General features: G+C 44.0%; 1 protein-coding gene across 1 annotated transcript in view; it reads right to left on the bottom strand.

Annotated features, from left to right (window-relative positions):
• Nucleotides 1-26,994, bottom strand: part of EMC2 (ER membrane protein complex subunit 2) — a 201,185-nt gene that overhangs the window by 80,736 nt on the left and 93,455 nt on the right. Inside the window, exon 6 of the mRNA XM_082259776.1 lies at nt 16,301-16,358. Within this exon, the coding sequence (XP_082115902.1) occupies nt 16,301-16,358 (58 nt within the window). The remainder of the gene's footprint in view (nt 1-16,300; nt 16,359-26,994) is intronic.

Genomic DNA, 26,994 nt, shown 5'->3' with positions numbered 1-26,994 from the left:
GGTGATTTCTACATGAGGAAGAAGTGGTCCATTACCTTAATATTCTAGCAAAAAACTGAGTAGTTTTGGAGTTTTATAGGAGGGTGCCAGGGGTCATGCTTGGCTATACATATACTATATCAATAAACATTTTCTTTTTAATGCAGGCAGAGCTAGTACCTGAGACCTTGCATCAGCCTCCTGCAGTCCCCGTACAGCAAAGCTCAATGGGTGAAGAGACAGCACAAGGAGTCAATCAGTTCAGCTGAATTCAAAGCGGCTGGTGTGCAGTGGACTTTGTGAGCTTTTTTGCAATGTAACAAAGTGATGATTTAAAAAACATTTGGGTGACAGAGCAGTGCGGTGCAACAAGCTGTTTTGCACCACGCTGTACTGGACAAAGATACTGCAGGTCAGACTTTTTTTTCAGAACGCATCACAGCTGAGTGGTGTGAGGTTACATGATAGGAAATAAGGTTTTTTGCCTTGTCTTGCTTTGGGACTGTGTTGGACAAGGTTGCCCAGCATAGTCCCAATGCATCTGATGTGAAAAAGCCCCTAAAGGCCAGTATTGCAGCAAAATGTTTTTGTATTTTTTTTTTAGTGAGCTAATATTTATTTTTAAAGCATTCTGCAGTAACATACAATCTCCACTATGCTTTTCTGCTCCTCAAGGAAAAGTATGTTAAACAGTATAGTGGACCAGTATACTACAGCAATTCCCAGATGAGCAGGTTGGCTGTGCTCGCTGTATACATGTCAAAACTTCATTCTCAGTTTTTACTGAACTCTTTAAAGTTTTGGTTCAGCCCATACAATGGCTCCCTCTATTGTAAAAACATCAGTTTTTTTTACTGCTACAATTTAAGCAACCCCACGTGTCAGCACAAACAAGATAAAAGTGATAGTCAGCTCTGTATGCCAAAGTAAACTCAATAAAAGTTCTGCTTAGAATCCGGAGACTTGTCCCCCAACCCCTCAAAGCAGCCATTTCTTCCATATGGAAAAAATTAGCAGGTAGAGGATAAATAAACAACTCCGATACCTGACAAGTTATCAAGAGTTTTTTTTAATCGGCATTCACCGGGAAAACTGAACCACGAATCACTGAATCCAGCCAGGCGCATTTCTGGGCACACTTTAATGCCACGTGCAGTAAACAAGCAAAAAACAAACCTTTTTGTTGTTATAGGTACAGCCTGGTTACACAAGAAAATTTGGCAAATAAACTATCCTAAAAGACATGGCCTCTCTGCTGAAGAATCTACATTTGATCATTAGTTTTATTTTGTGCATCTGGCTGCCTTCTTACCCATAGCTGCCAGTGTCTTTAAATACCGAATCCGAGTAGAAGACAATGAAGGCCAGTGAGTTAACTAGTTCATCACGTTAGTCTCAAAAACTAAAGCTGCTGCACAGAATCGTTTAACAGAAAGTTGCAGTAGTTGACCATGTGTGTGTTAAAGCGTCAACTAAAAATGTATTTTTCAGTCATGCCTTACCACCATATGCAGTTTTCTTAAATTGTTATTCCATTGTTGAAAAAACAATCCCCACTGGGTAATATATGTAAACAGCAAGGATTTTAAACCACCTGCATCATATTTCTACTTTTTCTGTTTTGAAGCAAAAGTTGTTTGTTCCAGTTTGTGTCCTTTCATATTGATTGTAAATGGGAGAGTATTTTACATTATAATCACCTGGTGCACTTTCAGTGTTTTATTTAGCTTATAAGCTGTAGTGTTTGCATCCCCTTATAATTATTTAAAGCTGACATTTCACACTCTTACTAAAAAATCAGTTTACATGTTGATATGAAATGATCTTACATTCTTTTAAGGATTTTGCTTACAATTAGTTATTGTTTTTGCACGTCCTGGTTGAGTTAGGCACTGGTGATGTAAGCCTTGCAGCTTTATCCTTGGAAGCTTCTGTCACATGTTGTAGGACAGTGGTCCCCAACCTCCCTGGTTCAAGTAACTGGCCTTGCGGAAGACAACTCTTCCATGCTTGTGATGCAAGCAGAAGCATCTGTCCAGCTGTGGCAGACTAGGTGGAGACTGAATGCTGTGAGGTGCAGTAGATGGAGCAGTCAGAAACTGTTCGGCAACTGCGGGCACGGTGAATGAATTCTATGGGCTGAAAGTGGTGCTGGAAGAAGGTGAACGGGCACCATCTAGTATTTGGAGAGTGGTAATGCAGGTTGTGCTGTCTCCCTCAACAGTCGCCCACCCCACCACTCCCCCCTCTGTTTTAGGAGACAAGTGTTCCAGGAAGTAAAGGGAGATGTCTTCATCTGCCCTTAGTGAAAATGACCACCATGTAAAGAAAGGGGAGGAAAAAACAATGAAGGTATGCAAAGAATAAAAAGCCTGCCATTATCTAAAAAGTATCGGTTTGTAAATTGCTATTGCTAAGCATTTTTAAAAGGTGCATTTATTGTACTTTTTATAACAAAGGATGAATTTCAGCTTTAAAGTGGTAAACCCCCAAAAAAAGAAATATGGATTCTGTTCCACTAAAGCATGTTATACAGCACAGTGCTTGTGCTGTGTCATTTGGCCCCCTGTAACACCTGAAATACATGGCTGATCCTATCTGGTTCTGCCCTCCCCTCTATAAACTGAACAGGGTTTATCACGGCTGCTGAGCCCTGACACCGTGGTCCTTTACATGCCTCTGTCATCCGCAGCCCTGCTCTCTGCTCTCCTCTGTGCTCCTGTGTCCTCCTCCCTGCTAGCTCGTGCCAGTGCCTACGCCTCCCTTCCTGCTGGTATCATAACTTATTGTTCCTACAATCCCCTCTATGATAATAAACGCTGTGCCCCACTGTATGTTTTCTAAAAAATCCACTGATAAATACCTTATTTTATTGCACCGCAGGGCAGATGGTGACTGGCCGTCTCCCTTTGCAGGGACCTTGTATGGAACCGTGCAAACGGAACGGCCTCGAAGGTGGACACCAACAGACCCAGCACCCGCATGCAAGTCCGGAGGGACGACCATCTGTTGGGACAGCAGTTTTGGAGTTCGTCCAGAGGAAGGAGCACTCTGGCTAAAGCCGAGTCCAGAGTCAGGCCCAGATAGTCCAGCTTCGTGGAAGGAACCAGAGCAGACTTCTGAAGGTTCAGAATCCAGCCGGACTGCCGCAGAGTTCGTATTGTGATCTGCAGGTTGTCCACCAGAGAAGAGGGAGACTCAGCTTGCAGAAGGAGATCGTCCAAGTAGCCCAGTAACACGATCCCCCGTTGGCTTAGCAAGACTAGCACCGGGGTGAACACTTTTGTGAAGACCCGAGGAGCAGAGGCGAGACCAAAGGGTAACGCCACAAACTGATAATGCTCCTCTATCACAGCAAAGCAGAGAAAACACAGGTGACTGGCAGATATTGGAATGTGAAGGTAGGCATCCTTGATATCGACAGAGGCGTGGAAGTTCCCCTGACGCAGGGATGCCACCACTGTGTGAATGGACTAGATTCTGAACTTCTGTACCCACACAAAGCAGTTGATCTCCTTGAGATCCAGAATTGGACACACTTACCTTCCTTCTTGGAGACTGAACAGGTTTGAGTAAAAACCCTGAAAACGTTCCGAAGTCAGAACCAAAACAATCACCCCTTGAAGGAACAAGTCTTGTACCGCCCCAAAAAGGCCCTGTAAGCGGCCCGGGAACAGATGCAAATTGGAAGGAAAAAACCTTGCCGGGGGACAAGAGCGAAACTCAATCTTGTAGCCGGACTAAATTACTTTGTGGACCCACTTGTCTTGCACTAGGGAAGTCCATGGGTCTGGAAACCAGGGAAGACATCCCCCCACCCTGATACGGGTGAGGGCGCACCTTTATGCTGAAGGAAAAAATACGTTTTTTCATCCCTCAGGGTCGACTGACAAGGGCTCAAAGCCTTTCAGGGCCTCTTCAGGAGGATCCAAACGAACCAGGTCTGGAAAAGCCCGATCTTAGCTTGCCAGACCAGGTTCATTTGGATCCTCCTGAAGAGGCCCTGAAAGGCTTTGAGCCCTTGTCAGTCGACCCGTAGGGATGAAAAAATGTCTTCATATGCGCTGAGAAGTAGGGCCTACGTCTACGATGAGGTTCCTTGCCCTTAGCAGCCTGTGGAAGAAAAGTACTCTTTCCCACTTTAAGACCTTTAATGATGTCATCCAGGGTAGCTCCAAACAGGCGATCTCCTTGGAAAGGAAGATCAGTCAAAGCCTTTTTTGAAGTCTGAGACCAGCACTTGAGCCACATCCAAAGAGGCATCACGGATAAAACTGCAGCCACTAGACCAGGTGGTCCGCCAGCTCGGCAAAGGCAGGGGGGAGCTGTTCCCCCTCCAGGTCACGGTCAGAGTTTGCGACACTAGGGCAATGGTGAATACCGGCCTCATTGCCAAACCAGCCAGAGTGTACATATGGAGGGCCACAGCCTCTGCCTTCAGGTCAGCCGGATGTTTAAGGGCCGGGGACTCTTCAACTGGAATCATGGTTGCCTTATTTAATCTGCAAAACAGGAGGGTCCACCACCGGCGGCACAGTTCACCTCTTAACCACTTGCCGACCGCCGCACGACTATCTACGTCGGCGGTCAGCCCCTCACAGGCAAAGTGACGTAGGGCTACGTCACTAGCTTGTGAGGGTCTAGGGAGCGAGCGCGCGCCCCCGGAGGCGCGCTCCCGCTCCCGAGTGGTCACGGACCCCCCCGCGCGTGTGACCGGCGGACCCGATGTCCGCCGGCCACTCTGCGATCGGCGGGGGAGAGGGAGAAAGTCAGGCAGCTTGTGTAAACAAGCTGCCTGTCATTCTCCTCGCTGTATGAGAGCTGATCATCTGGATCTACTATGTAGATCCGTTGATCACTCTGCATACAGCTGAAGCCCCAGCCAATCACAGTTAGAATCACGCCCCTAGGGACACACACAGCCCCTCCCTCTCAAATAAAGTTAACCCCTTCACTACCAGTGTATTTTTACAGTAACAGTGCATATGTATAGCACTGATTACTGTAGAAATGTCACTGGTAACCCCAAAAGTGTCAAAAATGTCAGTCAAGGGTCCGATCTGTCCGCCGCAATGTCGCAGTACCGCAAAAAAAAAATCGCAGATCGCCGCCATTACGCGTTAAAAAAAAAAACAACAAAAATGACAAAAATCTTTCCCTTTGTTAGTAAACGCAATAACTTTTGCGCAAACCAATCAAAATACGCTTTTTGCGATTTTTTTTACCAAACATAGGTAGCATAAAACAAATTGGCCGAAAATTTTAAAAAATTTTGATTTTTACATTTTTTTGGGGGGGAATTTCATATAAAAAAAAGGGAAAAATATTGCTATTTTTGCAAAATGGACGCTCTTTTTTTGTTTATAGCGCGTGATCAAAAAATCGCACAGGTGATCAAATACCGCCAAAAGAAAGCTCTGTTTGTGGGAAAAAAAGGACGCCAAATTCGTTTAGGTACAGCGTCGCACGACCGCGCAATTCTCCGTTAAAGTCACGCAGTGCCGAATCGCAAAATACCCCCTGGTCGGAATGGGGGTAAAATCTTCCGGGGCTTAAGTGGTTAAGAAGGGACTCCTCATAGAGGTAACGCCTAGTTAAGCGCTTAGGGACCCCATGGGGATGCTTCGATCGTCCCCACTCAAATAGAAACCGCCATGAAGGTTAATACCATCAGACCCAGAAGCCGCATGCAGGTTCTGAGAGGGCAGATCGGTTCCCAACAGTAACTGAATCGCCTCCTGCAACTTTTGCAGCTTGTCCGGGGGAAGAAAGACCCTCACCAAGGCAGAGTCCAGAGTCAGGTCCAGATAATCCAGTCTCAAGGGCAAATTTCTTGAAATTGATGGTCCACTCCAACTCCTGCAGGGTTTGGACAGTGATCGTGAGGTCGCCCATCAGGACTGAATGAGAATCCACTCTCAATAGGAGATCGTCTAAGTACCCCAGTATTGCAATCCCCCGTTGGTGCAGCAATGCCAACACTGGGGCCAGTACCTTGGTAAAAGCCCTGGGGCGGAGGCGAGACCAAAGGGTAACGCCACAAATTGATAATGCTCTTCTGCTACTGCAAAGCGAAGAAACCGCTAATGTCCAGCATAGATAGGGATGCGTAGATATGCGTCCTTGATATCTATGGAGGCCAAAAAATCTCCCTGGTGTAGTGACGCCACTACCGTGCGGATGGATTCCATCCGAAACCTCTGTACCTGGCATAAAGCAGTTCAGAGCGTTGAGGTCCAGGATGTGACGCACCTTGTCCTCCTTTCTGGGCATGGTGAACAGGTTTGAAAAAAAAAACCCTCGAAAGCGTTCGAGAGGGAAATGACACAATCAATTTTTTACAACAGCAAATCGTGTACCATCTCTCGCAAGTCCCTTAACCTGTCTGGGATGGGTGAAGAACGGACGGGTAAAATCTGCGCGACGGTCGAGACCGGAATTCGATCTTGTACCCTGACCGGATCAGCTCGTGAACCCATTTGTCCTGAATCAAGGAGGTCCATGTTCCGGAAAGAAGCAAAGACGCCCCCCCACCCCAGAAACGGAGGAGGGTGCCCCTTCATGCAGATGAAGATTCGTCTGCAGATCCGTACAGACCTGCCTTTGATTTTCGCGACCATGGCTTCTTGGAACCCCCAGAAGACCTAAATGGTTTACTTTTTTCTTGCAACGCGGAGGCGCGAAAAAGCCGCTTATGAGCAGAGAAGGAAGGCCCCCACTTAGAACGTGGTGCCTTACCCTTAGAGGATTGAGGAAAAGAGAACTCTTTCCTCCAGTGAGACCTTTGATCAACTCATCCAGAGAGGATCCGAACAACCTTTCCCCTGTAAAGGGGAGATCAGCCAAGGCCTTTTTGGATGCGTCTAATAGCAATCCCCACTGCCGACACCCTGGCCACTAGTGGAGCCACATCCAAGGAGGCATCCCACATGAACACCAGGGCTTGAGCCAACTGGTAATTAGTTCAAGCACCTCAGGGAGGAGCCGTTCAGCTTCCACGTTTGCTTTTAATAGCTTCACCCATTCAGTAACTGTCTGTGACACCAGAATGTTCACAAAAGTAGTTTTCAACATGGAACCCGCTATCACGTGGAAATGGCGGGATAGGGACTCCACCCATCTATCCATGGGGTCGGCAAAAGACAACGATTCCTCCACTGGAACCACAGTAAACTTATTTAGCCTGGAAACTGGGTGATCCACCTGCGGTGGTACAGTCCACCTAGTGTATATGCATCTGCAAAAGCGTAATGGCGTTTAAAACGCTTAGGCACCACCAGAATGTGCTTGATGCGCCGCCATTGTTTATCCACAATAGAATACATGCATGAAACATATCAGGACAAGGGAACACCTTGCCTGATTTCTGGGATTTGCGGGAGCTAAAAGACACCTGCGTACCCGACCCTGTAGATTGATCAGCCAATTTTAGAGTTTCCCGCACTGAAACTATAAGAGCTTCCACCAAGGTGCGTTCCCGCGCTGCGGCTGATGAGGACAGGTCCTCTTCACTATCAGAATGCATAGACACTGACCATGTAGGGTGGGTTGCGTATGCGGCAGCCATATCTGCCTCAGAGTCTGAAGACATTGCCGATGGAGGTGAAGGCAGAGGGCGTTTGCGGCTGGCAACACTTGTAATTACAAAATCTACTTTTGACATCAGGCTTTGTAAAAATTGCTGTGAGATCAGGCTGTGACCCAGAAGGGTCCGCAGCAGCACCTAAGGGGTCTGTAGGAGATTTTATCCTGGGACTCCATTTTACACTTGTAAGAAAAAAAGTGCACTGTCCCTTTAGGAGTTGCCAAATCGCAATCTCACCGATATCTGAGCGGGCTACCAAACCCCAAGCTAGTACAATCTAATAGCACAGTGTACAAAGAAAACCCACAGGGAACCCCAGAAAAATGTTACGGAACCACTCATGAGACTGCCAGCATGCTCTGTGAAAACAAAAATGAAACTGATCTACACAGGAAAAGGAAGGAACAGCCTGTGTCTTTGCTAGACTTAAAAGTCCCATGCCGCTCGCCTGTCTAGCGATCGTGGACCACAAGAAAATGGTCACCTCATGCACTCCTATGGGAAACTAACAGAAAATGGCTGTCCATGTAATACAATGGGGAAAAAAACACATTTATCCACAGCAAAATGACGGTACCCACGGCACGCCATGCGGTCTCCAGGACCCCAGAAAATCAGGCATCGGAGGGTCCCTAGGAAGAGACCCCAGCAGGACCAACCACCCACATAAAAAAAAGGCGCCACAGTGGCCGCAATATTTCCACCCCCCCAAAAGGTAGGAACCTGCACAGGGTAGGGAAAAAAACGGAGGGGTCTAGTCCTCCCGAGAGGCCAGGGGAACAGAGGGAGCCCCGAGGGTCCGACCATTCCAGGGATAGGGCCCACGTCCGCCTGAGAGCTCTAGAGGTTTTGGGGGGGGGGGGACAATTACTTACCATATCACAATACCAGGAAGGCGCCACTCCGAAAAAGATCACCTTCCACCCGGGATGGGGGTGCTGTCAGCCAGGGGGTATGCCGCGACTCAGGGCGTTCCAGGGAAATGGTTCACTCACAGGCTCATCCCCATCCATTGGGGGATTATCGTGGCGAGGCCTAGTTCTAGACTATAACCTGCTCATGCTCGCTGGCCAGGCTGGGAGACCTTAAGGATTTAGATTATCCAGTCCAAAACCACAGCTGGCTGTTGCTTGTAGTTCTCCAGGAACTAATTAGTGAAAATAAAAAAAAATCACAAAATAATAAAAATTCCCTAGTTACAGCTAAGACCGAAGTCCCAGCAGGGAGCTAGGTCCTATTCCTAAACTAGGCAGAAACAAACTGCAATGAGAAGCAGAGTGTGTGGGGTTATGCCTGCAGGGACAACCCAATGGGCGTGGTAAAGTTTTTTTTTCCTGCCTAGTGCCTATTCCTAATTGGAGGAGCATAACCCAATGGTAAAGAAAATGTGGAGCTGCGTCTGTCGATGAACGATAAATTACCTCTTTGATGATATTTTAATTTTATGAGATGCACCTGTATGTATAATCAGGTTTACCTCCACTTTAATTTCCTGCATTAGGGTAAAAAAATGTTCCAGTGTGTATGCTGTCCCCTCTACCCCAGTACACTTACCTGAACCTGACCTGGATCTAGCCCTGTGCCCATCTCTAGGGGTTCTCTCCTCTTCTTCACGCTCTCACAGGCTTTGCTGAGAGTAGCGGAAGTCATTGGCTCAGCTTTGCGATCTGTGTTTATAGATAGGGCTGGTAGGTGTGCCACAATAGGAAGCAGTTTCCTATGGTGGTACACTAAAGCGGAGGAGTCAGGAGCACCAGTGGGGGACCCAATAAGAGGAGGATAAAAAAAAAAAAAACTTTACTGTCGCTTTAATAAAACTGCATACAGTATGACACGCTGAAAAAAAGATTTTGGATGCACATATTCTTTATTAAAGTTCATCTTCAAAATTGTGTCGTTTTCTACATGTCTGGAGTAGTGTTTTAATTAATAGAAAAATTATATTAGGCATTTATGCAAAAAAAAATTCAGCTAGTGTTGACATTAACATGGTTTTTAGATTGCAAGGGCGAACATTGCTGCCAAAGAGCATGATTACAATGTTTTTACAAGTTCAGTCATTACCAGTATCCCCTATGGAATAGTTAATGACTATTCACCATGATGAATATTCAGCACACTGTCTTACACTTACGATGAGACAACACAGTGGCATAGCAAGAAACTGTTTCTTTATTCCCAAACTAGCCAAAACATATATTTTCATTCAAACTTGTATATGTCAATCTTTGTGTTTACGAGAGGGAAATATGTTGAGCTAGGGAAATAATTAGTCTTTCTTCCCCATGAAAATCACATTTGCGGTCTCATTTGCAAGTAATGCTTAATAATTTTTAAACTATTGGGTGTGTAAGTGGATCATTTCAAACAGGACTGGAATTTATTGCCTGTTGAAGTATGAAGGTAAAATGGATGTTAGCTAGTACTGGAAGCCTTCAAGTAAAAATGATGGTCGTAGGACTTAAGAATAATTACTGTACTGAATAATATTAACAAATTAAGTTGTTTGATGGTAAGCCTGTGGTGCTAAAACCTATGCTTTACATTTCCTTTCTTGATCTCGCTCTGTGGTTCCTTTGAACTGCCCTTGATATGTTCGGTACAAGCAAACCCTAGAATAAAGTGGAAGTTCAGCCAAAATCTAACACTAAACCTACTCTTAGCCACACCACAGGAGAAGAGATTGCTATTCTTACCTTTTCTGCAGTCGCTCAGGTCCGGTCACACGCTAAGTTGTCAGTGTGGCGCCAGGCTTCAGTGTGTGCGCGTGTGCAGGAGAGGCAGCCGACAATGGAAGCCCTATAGTAACTATAGCAGACGACACTTACCAGCCGTTGTCGGCTTTCTCTCTGTGCACAGCAGCCAGGGCTGGAGACAAGACCGGAAAGGCTGCACAATAGGCAAGTACGGTGATTTTTGCTTCACAGGCATAGATTATTATCATTATACAGGATTCATATAGCACTAACATTTTGCTCAGCGCTTTACAAAATAAAAGGCAGACATTACTGGTACAATACAATTTGGTACAAGAGGAATCAGAGAGCCTTGCTCGTTAGAGCTTACAATCCAAAAAGTAGGGGTTTGTGTTCGGATGTAACTGAGAGAGGGTGCAGCGTTAGATAGCTTTTGGCTGAATTTCCATTTTAAGCATCCTACCATAGACTGCAACATTATCAGGATACAAAGAAAGATGTCCTTTAAATGTTTATTGGTATAAAATGTCACAGAGTCATCTTAGAACCAACTTGATTGTTTACGAGGTTGCCTTACGAGTGAGCATGTTGAAGTGACACTAAACGATATCCTTATTCTCCAAAAATAATCAATACACATTCACTTCTTAATGGACCTGTGATCTCTTTTTAATGAAATTATTTATTTGCCTCCTTGCAATGTCCTCTGTTAGCTCCCCAACCTCACCTCCACCTACTTTAATTTCTTTGGAAGAAGCACTGCCTGTTATTTGTGGTCTTGTGCACTGCTGTATGTACACTACATTTCACATAATTCCTAGTCCCATCTCGGGAGTGAGCAAGAGAGGGAAACTACAATCCTTCATGCAGTGAGACCAAGGTGAAGAAACGTAGCCATCCTCTAACAAGAAGTTGGATCACAGCAACTAAAAAAATAAATAAAAATAAAGGAATACAGGCGGTCCCTGGGTTACAAACAAGATAGGGACTGTAGGTTTTTTTCTTATGTCGAACTTGTTTGTAAGTCGGAACAGGTACATTTTTTAAGTTTAGCTTTTAGCCAAAAGAATGATTTTTTTTTTTTTTTTTTGGATAGCATAGGGAAGGGTTAACACCCCTGTATCATTTGTTTTTCTGTCTGTGCCCCAGTTCAGAAGATTTCACCTCCCTTTCTGTGCCTGTGACAATTGGATTATGAAAATTTTGGGTTGTTGTGGAAACAAGGATTGGTGATAAAGCTTCAGTGGAGACACCTTTTTTCCATGAGAACTCTTACAGGAGTGAATTTCCCTTCCTAGGGGGAGATTTCTCCTCACTTCTGTTGTCTCTCTCTGTTTTTAAAGCGGAGTTCCGGGCACAGATCTCATTTTTTGATGAACATACCCCCGGGACAGTCAGGGCTAGCACATTCCACAATGGCTAGCCTCTGATCTGTCCCGGTTCGCACTTACCTGCAAGAAGAAATACTTACTTTGAAAATTTCTTCCACAGCGTTTCCATCTCTCTTGTGGGCAGCTGAAGCCGGCGCGGTCCTCTTCGGTGTCTTCTTCCGCGTCTTCTTCTCCCAGAATGCGCCGCACCGGCCCCTCTCGTCACTTCCGGTGCGGCGCCGCATTCCTAAACAGCTTCTGGGCATGCCCAGAAGCTGTTTAGCAGGGGAATGCGGCGTCGCCCGGAAGTGACGTGCGGGGCCGGTCCCGTCGCATTGATTCCTGGGAGCGATGACGTTCAGCTCCCAGGAATCATCGCGAGGCAGGAAGTGACGGGGTGAGCCTCGGCGCTGGAGGAGGAAGTACCCTGAGGTGAGTATTTACGATCTTCGATTACAAGGTGAGTGTACAAAAAAAAAAAAAATAACTATCCAATTCCTTTTCAGGTTATGTGTAGCTAGCGGAGGGGCACAAAAAAAAAAAAAATACTGATTTTGTGCCCGGAACTCCGCTTTAAGTAGGAGTAATTTGTAAGTCGGATGTTTGTAACCCGGGGACCGCCTGTATGGAGGTTTGGAGAAGGTGCTTTCTTAGGTTCGGAATACAAATCTAAAGAGATTTATTTTTTCTTTCTAAACCAGAGTTAACTTAAGCAAAATATTTTATACCAACACACACACTGAATTCTGTAAATCCTTTGACATTGGGCATCTTCATATCGTATTCTAGTTAAAATTCTAAATAACTACCGTATTTTCCGGCGTATAAGACTGGGCGTATAAGACGACCCCCCTAAATTTCAAGTTAAAACATAGGTTTTGGGCTATACTCGCCGTATAAGACTACCCGCCTTCCGAAGCAAGGCAACACCATTGAAAAACATCAGACTTCTCATAGATCTCCAAGGTACCCCAAGTACTGTAATACATGTAATCTCTCATATCTCCAAGGTACCCTAAGTATTACCAGTAGATGTAATCTCAAGACGCTGGCTGTGTGGGAATCCTGTACCGGTATACCGTATGTACCGTAGCTTCGACTACATACAGTATACCGTGCTGAGCCAATCACAGTGAGCGATGTATTCTATTATTGAATTCAAAGCCTGCTTGGATTGGCAGAGTCAGAGAGGCAGGCCGATGTTACTCCGCCAATCCGAGCAGGCTTTACATTCAATAATAGAATACATCGCTCTCCCTGATTGGCTCAGCGCGGTACACTGTATGTAGCCGAAGCTACAGTACATACGGTATACCGGTACAGAATTCCCACACAGCCAGCGTCTTGAAAGATTACATCTACCGGTAATACTTATACTTAGGTTACCTTGGAGATATTATACTCGGCGTATAAGACGACCCCCCATTTTTGAGGGATTTTTTTGAGGTTCAAAAGTAGTCTTATACGCCAGAAAATACAGTAATATATGTACGTATAGTGCTGACACTTCCATATCACTTTACAGGTACAGATATGTACCAACATTTACAGATATATACTGAGATATCAGATTATATATGCGGAGAAGTGGGATTGATTGGTTCATTGCAGCAAAAAAGAAAAAAAAAAAAAAAAAGGACTGGGCAGGCAAGTTGTTCTTCCGGTATGCATCGCAAAGTTTCATTTTCAGTATTGATTGTAGTGTAACTTTAATTTTTGGATATAGTGGGAGAAGTTAGAACCTTCTGGATGTCTGTTTTTTACTGAGGCTTGTGTGCCCTTTGAGGATATGTCACCTTGCTTCCCTGTAGCTTTAGGCTCCGTTTACATGTCAGCGTATGGATCGCGGCGCGATTCCGCCCGCAATCCGGAGATTATTGCAAATCGCGGGATGCCTGTGCGTTGCCCGTGATTTGCAATAGCCCCCCAAACGCTGAGCGATGTTGCCGCGATTTCCGCCTGCCGAATCGCGGGAACATCGCGCAAAAAAAAATCGCGGGACGCATTACGCCCAAAAAAGTACAAGAGCTTCTTTGGAGCGTATTGCGTCCCGTGATTTTTTTGTGTGATGTTACCGCGATTCGGCATCTGCCCGCGATCCAAACGCTGACATGTGAATGCAGCCTTATTACCGGCAAGGAGTGAGACGCAAATTGTAATAAAATATTTTTTTTTTTTAATAAAGAAAATTGAAAGCCCCTGGCAAGTTTTATCACTGTCATGTCTTCGCAAACAATATTTTACCCTCATTTAATGTCAATGTTCTAGTAAAACCCACTCTGTGTGTAGCATGGTGCCAGCAGGGTGGGAAGAAAGGGGGAACCTAGCATAGCTCCCAACTGTCCCAGATTTCGAGGGACTGTCCCTGACTTGGAACAAAGTCCCTCTGTCTCCTCCTCATATGTCCCTGATTTTGGTCTGATCCTTATAATTGTATATAAAAATGCACTATTTATCTTTCAAAAAGTATTTCCCAGTGCTAAACCTTTCATCCAGACTCTAAATTGCTGCATTTGTAAATGTAAAAAGCTAGAATAAGGGAATAGTTGCTGTAAAAAATAAAAATAGTACTTACTGAGTTTAACTAATCTTTTATTGCTTAATTCTCCTTTAAAGGAGTGTGGCGGGGGGGTGTCCTTTGCCTACATACTTTTGCTAATAGGTCTTTCATTCCTGTGTCAAAACGTTGGGAGGTATGCAATAGTGATATAGCAAATCAAAATTTTCCATATGTTCTAAACTTTCCCCGCCCTAGTAAAGAAAATTTGAAGCTAGTCTTCAAGTTCTTTCTGGCGTACAGCACATTTTTACATTTGGAAATCTCTAATCTTCTAAAGAAATAGCACTGCAGTAGTTGCTTGGAATAAACTTAATTGGAAATCTGTAAAAAGCCTTACTTACAGGAAAAGAGAAAGCAAAGTCTGGAAGGTGGGGGTAGCTGAATGATTTACTGCTCTGACTCATTCAGCTAAATATATAATGTAAGCTTGAGCTACTGAGGCCCAAAAACATGCTTTTCTAAGAAAACCAGTTTAACAAGCTGTAAAGTCAAAAGGCTTTTTAATTTAATGCATTCTATGCATTACAATAAAAAACTTTCTGGGTGTAGCAGTCTCCCCAGCCCCCCTATTACTTACCTGAACCCCTTCTCTCCAGCAATGTCCACGAGTCCCTCGGCCGTCCGGGACTCTCTCTCCTGATTAGCTGAGACACAGCCATGGTTGCCACTGGCTCCCACAGTTATTAAAGTGAGTTGGCCAATCAGGAGAGAGAGGGGTCGGGGCCGAACAGCAGCTCTGTATCTGAATGAACACACGAAGCTGAAGCTCAGTTCGGATGCCCCCATAGAAAGCTGCTTCTTGTGGGGGCACTCGATGGGAGGGAGGGGCCAGGAGCAGCAACGAGGGACCCGAGAAGAGGATGCTCTGTGCAAAACCAACTGCACAGAGAAGGTAAGTATAAAATGTTTGTTGATTTAAAAAAAAAAAAAAACTAGACTTTACAATCACTTTAAGATTGATGAAATGTGTGTAATAGAAATCAGAGTTCCACCTGCTGGTTGTAAATAGGTCATTATTAAAGGTCTACTTTTTGTTATTTAATAGTGTTCCAGCACAAACCCAAAAAGTTATGGCACTTTTCCACTGCAAGTACCGGCTCGGCTCCACTCGGCACTGCTTGGCCCTGCTCGGCTCAGTTTGCTTTTCCACTGTGTGGTACGAGTCGGCACGTTTCAGCACTGTATAGGCTCTACTCGGCTTGGTTTGCTTTTCCATTAAAGTAGTAAGTGGCGGGATTAAAATGATTCTCTGACCAATCAGTGGCTAGTAGTAACAAACAATCAAGGCTGCATGCAAAGGATTGTGGGATATGGTATTGGTGCGGCACGTTTGGAACCGCAACCGAGGTGGTACTGTTTAAGCGAGCCATACCATGTAGTGGAAAAGCGCCGCTGTACCAAACCGTACCGAACCGTTCTAACACGTATCATGCGGTACCATGCAGTGGAAAAGCGCCGAGCCGTATCATGCAGTGGAAAAGCGCCATTGGTTACCCCCAGCAGGCTAAAGATAGCGGCAGCTGCTGCTCTGTGAGAATACCAGTCAGTGATTCTACAGCAGTCTGACATAACTCCAGCCTTTACAACTACATCTCTCCAAACAGCAACACTCACAATCACTGCACATAATCGCTGCCACACTTAGGCTTAGAGAGGCTTTAAATGTAACATCTCTACAGCTTAAAGGTGAAAAGCCAGCACTAAAACAGCTACGTAATAACATGAAAATGCATTTTAATTAAGTCTAATCCTTGCAAATGAGAACATTACAGTGACATGAGCTCCAAACAAACTTCACTTCCAAACTTCTTTATAAAATGAAGCACTGACAGCATGGGATACACAACAATTTCACTCTTTGCAAATCTTTCTCAATTGCCGAACTCTAACATTCTAGAAATAAAGTTGTTACAATATTAATTTTTGTCCTTTCGTGGTACTTAAGAGTGCAAGAAAAACAATGTCCAAGTTAATAAAGAAAATAATTAAAAGAAATACATTTCCCTGTGGGGGAGCGAGAATGATTTGAAGCAATATTTTGTTAGCCAAGAGTTGTGCTCTCAGACGGCTTCTCTCAAATTACCTATTACAGACGCAGTATTTGACTTACTGTGTTAGTTGGATCTTCTTGTAATATCCTGTCATATATCTGGAGAGCATCATCATACCTGTTCCAAGGAGGAAAGTAAAAACCGCTTATGGAAAATTACTTAGAGAAAACCTACACACAACTAAACAAACCCAGCAATTCTGCATTTAAAAAAAATAAAAAGGCAAATAAATGTTACATTTACCCAAAAATCATATTTTGAATTATGCTCTTTAGGAGGCGATTCACCCAATGGCTTTTCTTAAAATAAACCTGTGCTTTGTCCATTCAGGGCAAAGAAAAAGCTTGGCTTAAAGTGTTACTAAACCCACAACAGTAAAATCAATCTGTATATGCAAAAAAGCATGTTTGTTATAATCACTGTGGAACTTAAGGGGTTAATCCCCTTCACTGTGTAAAAAGGCTGTTTGATCCTGCTTTCTCTGATCCTCCCCTTCTTCCACTGTCCCCAATCCATCTCCTGATAGTACAGAGCCTTAGGGGTACTCTGCACATGCTCAGTTTGGTGTGTATTGCTAGAGAGTTCCATTTTTTTCTTGGGAGGGTGCATGTGATCAGCACGAGGCCAATCAACACTGTCCAGACAGAGGGTCAGGGGTCCTGCATCCTCATAGGACAGAGTAGAATGAAATCTCCTACAAGCTTTAACCAGACACTGATAGAAGTAAAAAAAACTGCTATGATGCTGATGTGAAAAGGTATTTAGCCGTTTAGATTTACTAAAATAATTGCATTTCCATGTTTTGTGTACTATGGGAGACCAGATATAGTGAATGCAGGCTCCTGGGTTTAGTAACACTTTAAATGTTAAAGAGTTTGTCTGGGTGAAAAAAAAAAAAAGCATTCAATACATCTCCGCTATGCATGTACATTTCCTCATGTTCTGTCCCTTTGAAAGGCTGCAAGTACAGAACACTTGTTGATCCTGCCAAAAATTCCTATTTGAGCTTACCACGCTGACACTGCTGTACTATAGTCCATAAGCAGTGTTTAATAGATCTGCCAAATTCTACTCTGATGGACTACAGAACACAACCCTCTTATGTTATGGAGATGTGAGGAAAGGGGGAGGGCCTAGTAGTCCAGCCACGAAGGCACTGTATGGGACTTCAGATCAGCAGACAGTAATGTTAGCTCCCTGGATTGCACAGGCAGATCAACACACATTAAACTGCATCCGGAAAGTATTCACAGAACTTCACTTTTTCCATGTTTTAGGTTACAGCCTTATTCCAAAATTGATTAAATTCTTTATTTTCCTCAAAAATCTACAAAAAATACCTCAAAATGACAACCTGAAAAAAGTTTGTTTAAAATATTTTCTAAATTTATTAAAAACATAAAATGAAAAAAAAAATAAAAATTTACATAAGTATTTACAGCCTTTGCTCAATACTTTGTTGAAGCACCTTTGGCACCAATAACAGCCTCAAGTCTTTTTTGAGTATGATGCTACAAGCTTGGCACACCTATTTTTGGGCAGTTTCTCCTATTCTTCTTTGCAGGGCCTCTCAGGCTCCAACAGGTTGGATGGGGTGTGTTGGTGCACAGCTATTTTCAGATCTCTCCAGAGATGTTCAATCGGGTTCAAGTCTGGGCTCTGGCTGAGCCACTCAAGGACATTCACAGAGTTGTCCCATAGCCACTTTCTTTGCTATCTTGGTTGTGTGCTTAGGGTAGTTCTGTTGGAAGATTAACCTTCACCCAGTCTGATATCCAGAGCGCTCTGGAGCAGGTTTTCATCAAGGATGTCTCTGTACATTGCTGCCTGCCTTTTCTCGATCCCCACTAGTCTCCCAATTCCTGCCGCTGAAATATATCCCCATAGCATGATGCTGCCACCACCATGCTTCACCGTAGAGATGGTATTGGCAAGATGAACGGTGTCTGGTTTCCTACAGACATGACGCTTGCCATTCAGGCCAAAGGCCAAATCTTTGTTTCATCAGACCAGAGAATTTGGTTTCCCATGGTCCGAGAGTCCATCAGGTTCCTTTTGGCAAACTTTAGGTGGGCTGTCATGTGCCTTTTACTTCGGAGTGGCTTCCACCTGGCCACTCTACCATACAGGCCTGATTGGTAGAGTACTGCAGAGATGATTGTTCTTCTGGAAGGTTCTCTTCTCTCCACAGAGAAACGCTGGAGCTCTGTCAGAGTGATCATCGGATTCTTGGTCACCTTCCTGAATAAGGCCCTTCTCCCCCAAACACTCAGATTGACCTGGTGGTTCCAAACGTCTTCCATTTCCGGATGATGGAGGCCACTGTGCTCATTAGGACCTTTAGTGCTGCATACATTTTTCTGTACCCTTCCCCTGATCTGTGCCTCGATACAATCCTGTCTCGGAGGTCCACAAACTCCTTGGACTTTATGGCTTGTTTTGTGCTCTGACATGCACTGGTAACTGTGGGACCTTCTATAGACAGGTGTCTGCCTTTCCAAATTATGTCCAATCAACTGAATTTACCACAGGTGGACTCTCAAGTTGTAGAAACATCTCAAGGATGATCCGTGGAAACAGGATGCACCCAATATCATTTTTGAGTGTCAAAGCTGTAAAAATGTATGTTTTTTTTTTTTGTTTTTTATTTTTTTATAAATTTGTTAAGATTTCAAAACAAACGTGCTGTGTTGCACATTGTCATTATGGGGTATTGTTTGTAAAATTTTGAGGAAAACAATTAATTTAATCCATTTTGGAATACGGCAGGAACATAACATAAAAAATTGAAAAAGTGAAGTGCTGTGAATACTTTCCAGATGCACTGTATGCTGCATTTCCAGTGTTTTTAAAGACATAAAACATGGGAAAATATGTATTGCAGAGAAGAACTACGTGGAATCCAAAATTTTGAGTAGTGATCAGAATATGAATACAGGGGAAATCTTCCAATGCTTAAAAATCAACAAAGAATTTACCTCACTTTATAGCAATTTCCTCTCACTTCCGGTGGGAGGAATGGGATGCAACGGACAAGGGTTTTAGACATTACCTAGTCTATCCAGATTAAGTTATTACTTTAAATTTGCCTTAATGCTTTTCTATGACCCAGCTGCTCCAAGGTAGGTACCTTTACCCCACCTGTAGTCCTGATAGGTTTAGGATTGAAACACGATGACGTTGCTGATTTTTTACAATTATAGGTGAGAAATTTTGCTGTGCCAAAAAAGGTATTAAAGGCTTGATTCACACCACATTTGTTACATTTAGCTTGTTTTGACATTTTAAAGCGGACCTTTCCCCATTTCACTAACATTATCAGCATGCAGCCCTGGGGAGGAATCTTTTCCTACAGAGTTTAGGCTGTAGCTTTTAGTTTGACCCTAAAAGCCTTAAGCACATCCTTGCAAATGTAGGGCAATTTCCTTGTCATGATCTGGGGCAGGACAGAGGGAAGGAAGAACAATGCCCTCCCTAAGGAGAATTTTATTGTGAAGTAATTTAGGTGGAAAGAGGAGACAACCTTAGGCAAAAGAAAGATGATAGAAATGACCACACTGCCTGGTGAACGAGAACACAAGGACAAAGCGGGGTCCTGACCCCATCCAGGCAATGTACGGCAATTTCCTTTTCACGTTTTTGGGCAAGATAGAGTGAAGGACAATGTCCTCACTGAGATGGAAGGGGGAAGACTACCTTAGGCAATAAAGAAGGTTTTGGTCTCAAAACCACTTTGCTTTTGTGCAAAACAAGTAGAAGGTTATTACAAGACAGTTGTTAACTCAGAAACACGCCTAACAGACGTGTTTCAGAGATAGCCATCCTTTAGAACTAGGGTTTTACCAGGAATTGTGGTTAAAGCCAGAGACGAGAAAGCAGGTTGAAACACAGGGGTCTTGTGAAGGAGAACAATTCCCAATTCCAGAGCAGGTTTAAAGATCTTCACTTGTGGTTATTTACAGATTGAATCTGCTTGTTCTACGACTTGAAGAAGTTGAATTGAAGGAGTCTGCAGTAAATTTGAGCAAAAAAACTGCCTCGAAGGAGGATACCATAAAGACCAGAAGCCTCAAGCAGAATCAAATTGAAAGGTGGTGTTGTTACCTGAGGGTCTGAGAGCTGGACCTTAGGAGGCAATCTTCTCTTAAAGAAAGGAAGATTCTTGCTTTAGCAGTGTCCATCCAAGTATAGACCCAGTGACTTGCTATGAAGGCTGGAGAGCAGACTTTGGAAAGTTGGTTAACCATCCGAAGGTTTGAAGTAACTTAATAGTCTCCTTTGGATGTTAGCTTAAAAGGTAATGGCAGGGGAGTTCTTCAGTAGAAATTCTCCAAGTACCCTGTGTCCACAGAAGAGCAAGAAGTGGAGCAAGCCAAATTGTTAACACTCGGGGTGCAGAGAAAAGCTCAAATTGCAGTACTAAAAATTGGAAGTGCTGGTTTCCCAAAGCAGAGCGAAGAAAGCATTGATGTGGAGGAAAGATGGGGATATGTAGAGCGGCATCTTGTAATGTCTATTGATGCCAGAAATTCCCCTTTTCTGAGAGAAGCAGCGACATATCTGGCTAATACCATGTGGAGTTTTGGTACAGGAAGAAATCTGTTTAGAGATTTTAAGCCTAGAATGGGGCAGATGCCCCCATTTGGTTTGTGGTCTGTGAAAAAGTTTAAATAAAAACCTTGGAAATTTTCCTTTGAAGGAACTGGAATCACTGCCCCTCCCAGGGGAGGATGTATAGAATTTTCAGCCACTGGAAAAAAGGGCTGAGATATATCCCAGGTAACTATAGACCTGACAGCCTAACATCAGTAGTCTGCAAGATTTTGGAGGGGATGTTGGGGACTATATACAGACTATAGTAATGAAAACGGTATTATTAGTAGTAATCAGCATGGACTCATGAAAAATCGTTCTTGCCAGACCAATCTATTAACCTTCTACGATGAAGTGAGTTGCCATCTAGATAAAGGAAGGCCTGTTGATGTGGTGTATCTGGACTTTGCAAAGGCATTTGACACAGTTCCCCACAAAATGCTTACTGTACAAATAAAGGTACATAGGTATGGACCATAGGGTAAGTACCTGGATAGAGAACTGGCCCCAGAGGAGAGTCCAGAGGGTGATGATAAATGGGGAGTACTCGGATCGGGCGAGTGTGGAAAGTGGGGTCCCCCAAGGATCTGTCCTGGGACAAATCCCGTTTAATTTATTCATAAACGACCTAGAGGAGGGGATATCTAGCACAATCTCCGTATTTGTGGATGATACTAAACTAAGCATGCCAATATCTTCTATGCAGGATGTGGAAACCTTACAAGCAGACCTGAACAAAATAATGGGGTGGGCAACTACATAGCAGATGAGGTTTAATGTTGAAAAATGTAAAGTAATGCACTTAGGCTTCAGAAACACGAAAGCAAGCTACTCACTAGCATTTAACTTATTCTCTCTGTAGAAGAGATGCTTGAGGGGGGGGGGATACTATTTCAATGTACTACAAATACTGTACTGTTGATGACGCTAGCATAAGGCACAAACTTTTAAGAGAAAGAAAGGAAATACAATAAGACACGTGGCCACTCAAACTAGAGGAAAAACGGTTTAACCTTAACCTGGAATACAGTCAAGGACACAGAGCTTTTTTCCAATCAGCTGGCACCCTCGGGTGCAAGCCATCCGGTCCCGGTGATTAATTTATGTTTAGTTTCTCTAGTTTAGTTCTAAGTCTATCTTCTGTTAACCATGGGGGTACTTCCTGAGGTGTATTATTTAATTTAGCATTACAAGCTGGGTTAGTGTAGCCCCCCCCCAATTCTTTTGTGAAGACTGAAGAGAAGAAATTATTTAACACTTTCGCCTTCTCTCTGTCCTCTGGGGCCAGATTCCCTTCGTCGTCTTTTATGGGGCCATTGTGTTCTGGCCTCGCTTTCTTACTGTTTATATACTTAAAGAATTCATTGGGGTTTTTTTTTTTTTTTTTTTTACTCTCTTCCACTATATAGCTCTCGTGTTCTATTTTAGCTGCCTTGATTTCGCCTTAACATTTCTTATTACACTCTTTGTAATGCTTGAATGCTGCCAATGACCCCTCAGCCTTGCATTTTTTGAAGGCCTTTTCTTTAGTATTAATATACATTTTTATGTTGGAGTTTAGCCACCCAGGGTTTAGTTTTTCTCTTTTAAATGTATTTCCCTTTAGAATGCACTGGCCAATCCCTTTGTTTGGTATGCTCTTGAAGCATTCCCATTTTTCCTCCGCATTCTTTCTTCCCAGGGTTTTATACCATTTGATATTTTCTAGCAAAGAGCGCAGTTTTGGGAAATTGGCTCTTTTGAAATTCAGTGTCCTTATATTACCCTTGTGTTTCCCGTTACTATGATTAATACTGAAACTAATTGACCTATGGTCACTGTTTCCCAAGTTGCCCTGTATTTCTATATCCTTGAGCAGGTCTGTATTTTTGATAATCAGTAGGTCTAGTGCCGCATTGTTCCTTGTTGGTGCGTTCACCATCTGACCCATAAAATTGTCCTGCAAAACATTTAGGAACTACCGAGCCTTGGATGAATGCGCGGTTCCTTCTTCCCAGTCTATATCTGGATAATTAAAGTCCCCCATTATAATGACATTACCCATCCTTGCTGCCTCTCCAATCTGTGAAAAGAGATCCACCTCCCCCTCTGGTTGGGGGGCCTATAGCATACACCCAATATTACTTTCCCCATAGTGCCTTCCCTTTGAAGTTCTACCCATAGGGATTCTACCTCATCCATAGCTCCATTATCATCATCATCCCTCATGGGAAGGTTCATCATGAATTTCCCCAGCCCGGCTAGCCACAGCTTGGGCAACCACTAAAGGTGACAATGGCCGACTGTAAGGAATGCCTGCCAACACAAGGAAGGACATTCTGTAAAGGAGAGAGTACCCTCAATAAAATGGTATATTCAGCAATCAGTGCAAAGAATAGCCAGGTTTACAATGGGAAGGGACCATTTTTTTGTTACATTCTAGGTCCACAGGATACAAGGCTTTAAAAATTAAGGGGGGGGGGGGGAGAGCAATACCCTCTCAGAGTGTGGCCAATGATTGTATAAAGCTCAACTTGCCTGACCCAGAGTAGGAAAGGGTTTTCTAGAAAAGGCCTTTTGCATTTTTGAAATTATGGGGGGGAATGTAGCCCTAGGCGTATCTGTCCAATGACTATTACTCGCTACCTCAATCAATGAATCATATGGCGACAGGGTAAAGAAGGTAACTTCCCTAAATTCTAGTAGAGAAAAGTCTTGAGGTGCCTATGGTTTCTGCTGCCACAAATGTGTAATTATTGTTCAGGCAATTCTTGTTTTAGGCTGAAATTATGGTCACTTGAAGCTTCTGGAATACAAAAGACAGAGGCTGTAAATTCTGCCTTAGTCTAACAGGTCGCAAGTTGCACAACTGAGAGCGCAAGTCAGGTGTTAGACCTTGCTTCAGAATGAGAGAGCCACCATCAACTTGAGAGGAACTTTTGCCCCATATGTCTTCGCTCCCAAACGCCTCTAATCCTCTATTGCCAAGTGAGGATCTTCCCCTGCAAGGTTCTCATAGACTGGATGTGAATCAAGGGGGTTCAGCGTGTCCAGTATGAGGGAGACAAGTAGTAGCAAACCAGGCACTAACCAAGTTTCAATGGCTGTGTCATTTCGGAATCCAGCAACAGGTGATGTGATCAGTTTGTGTTGTAAGCAGAAAAAATGGTAGCCACAGTTTGCAGCTAGGAGTTTTATAAGCACTACATCAATAACTTGTAAGGAAACAAACATAATTTGCCTCCAAGTGCAGAAAACCAAAAGACTTTTATTGCAAAAGGATAAGAATGCACTTGCTAGCACTAAAATAAAACCAGGCTCATCATAGGATGTGGCAAGAAATCCACTTACCTGACGTTCTTTCAAATTTTCAATAATTCCATTTCACTATACAATTCCCCTCAGTATGTATTTTTTATGAGATTTTATTTAGTATTCTTTAGTATCTATATTTATTTATTACCTTTTACCTATGCCTTTTATGTATAAATGTACATTCCGGGCTGCTGCTATCCCAGATCCCACCCATAGTGGGTATATAAAGACACGGCCATGTGTCTGAGTTATCGGCATCAAGGAGCCAATCAACGTTCCGAAACGCGTACCGCCCCTTTGACATTACTTCCTGGCATGTGTTCCACGCTGGTCCGACAGCATGGCCATACTTCCTGGTTCTTGCTCTTGCGCCCCCCCCTCTGCTGGTTGGTTGGGATCGCCACCATCAAGCTGCACATTGGACCAACTCCCCTGGGACCACCTGTCACTGGATTCCTTGCCACATCCTATGATGAGCCTGGTTTATTTTAATGCTAGTAGGTGCATTTTTATCCTCTGGCAATAAAAGTATTTTGTTTGTTTTCTTTGTACCAGAGTTTAATTCCATCTCGGAGTTGCTGCCCTAGTGCTGCTGAGACACTTGCTTGCCTGTTCTGTATCCAATCCATTGCAGACATCGCCTCTGGCCAGAATCCACTATCCAGAGCGCCCTCCATCTCCTCATCCGGACTAACTTAAAAGGAACTTTTGTTTGGAATGCTATAATATTATTCCCTTTATGCTGAATAGTGAGACAAAGATAGGGAGAAACACAAAGTGCCAATTCCCCAACACATTTGCCCTAAGAACTGTTTGTGTCCACAGCACTGCCTTATATCTTATACAAAAAGGATGTAGTATATACTACAGAGCCATCAAGGTATGCAAGCCAGGAGCCAATATGTATAAGGTTAGAGGGAAACCCTGTCTTATGCTATACACCTTGCTGGCCCCATCTAAGGTCCAGGCTTTGATTGCCACAGTGGGCATACCCTTAAAAGGGGTATTCAAGGTCTTGTACTATAGGGATGGACCATGGTCCTGAAACTGTATGGCACCCTGCGGTTAATTACACTCGTTGCACTACGCACCACTGTGAGCATTAAACGCAGGACTGCCCGAGGAAGCTTTGTGCCAGTTTCCAATCATCTGAAGGAAGAGGCATATAACCCAAGGAATCGATTCCTGTGTCTGTACTGTACAACAAAAGGTGTCCGCTTTTGTCAAATTGGTTGAATGGTTTGTGCCTGGGAGGGAGCTATAGTCATAGGGGGTGGGGGGGGTGTAATAATAGGAAATAGGTTATCATTAAAGCAGGTGTTATTCAGTCCTTTTGCCCCAGCTCTCTTAAGCCTGTTATCCCCCATTGCTAAATTGAGGGGATCTTTGGTGGGATACTCACAGAATGGATGTAGATGGTATAAGGTTTTGCACATCTGGAATGCAGGAGCTGCTATAATACAGGCACTGACTGTGTTCCTTGGCCATGTCTCTGCAACAAAAGGCAGCAGCAGTACACCAAGCATGCTTTGCATATTTCTGGCAGATATGGCAGGTGAAAGTGCGTCAGCCAGGAGGCGTGTTGTGACTACATGCCAATCCCGAGTCTAATTCCAGATGGGAAAAGAATACCAAATTAAATACATACATGCCGAAAGTGTATGTATCCGCTTTGTGTGCCAAACACTGTGGTTTTATCACCGGCCACTTTTTTTTATAGATACACCTGTTCAATTGCTAATCAGCCAATCACATGGCAGCAACTCAATGCATTCAGGCATCTAGACAGAATGGGGAAGAAAGGGGCTTTGAACGTTCCACTGTTGTTGGTGCCAGACAGGCTGGTCTGAGTATTTAAAAAACTGCTGAACTACTGGGATTTTCATGCACAACCATCTCTCGGGTTTACAGAGAATGGTCCAAAAAGAGAAAATATCTGGTGGCAGTTGTCTGAACGAAAATGCCTTGTTGATGTCAGAGGTCAGACTGGATTGAGTTGATAGAAAGGCAACAGTAACTCAAATAATCTCTCGTTACAACCAAGGTATGCAGAATACCATTCTCTGAACACACAACACATTGAACCTTGAAGCAGATGCCCATACACATGAGTTGAAATTCCGCCGGGAATTTTCGTCCGACGACCGATCTGCCGATTTTCTGCTTGTTAGTATGGTGCTCTCGTCAACCGGCTCTCGACAACCAATTCTGGTGTGCAGGCTATAAAATTTTTGCCCGCCGTCAATACACGTCCAATTTTCGTGCAGTCAGTACAGATTTCGACAGGGAAAAATCTTATGAGCAAGGCTGGGCATGCTCAGAGAAGAAAGAACACAAAGAAAGCAATCCAACACATGACATCACTTCTGAAGTATAATTCTGTCGGACGACAAAATTCATGTGCAGTCTAGAGCACATTCCAACCAACAGACACCACTCTGGACAAAAGACGAACGACCGGTCGGCGGAAATTCGTTGCGTGTGTACGAGGCTTTAAGGAGTAACATCTACTCCTTCAGCAACTGTTCAGGGAGTTTTAACCAAAGTCTGAAACTAAATAGATTCTGGGAAATTGTGGCATACAAAATATTATGAGAGAGAGAGAGAGAAAGGGGGACGGGGAGAGAGAGAGAGAGAGAGAAAGGGGGACGGGGAGAGAGAGAGAGAGAGAGAGAGAGAAAGGGGGACGGGGAGAGAGAGAGAGAGAGAGAGAGAGAGAGAAAGGGGGACGGGGAGAGAGAGAGAGAGAGAGAGAGAGAGAGAGAAAGGGGGACGGGGAGAGAGAGAGAGAGAGAGAGAGAGAGAGAGAGAGAGAGAGAGAGAAAGGGGGACGGGGAGAGAGAGAGAGAGAGAGAGAGAGAGAGAG

The sequence above is a fragment of the Pelophylax lessonae genome (genome assembly GCF_965119305.1).
Source record: "Pelophylax lessonae genome assembly, chromosome: 5".
NCBI classification, from domain to species: domain Eukaryota; kingdom Metazoa; phylum Chordata; class Amphibia; order Anura; family Ranidae; genus Pelophylax; species Pelophylax lessonae.
The sequence above is the reverse complement of the archived record's forward strand: the minus strand, read 5'-3'. Positions and strand labels throughout refer to the sequence as shown.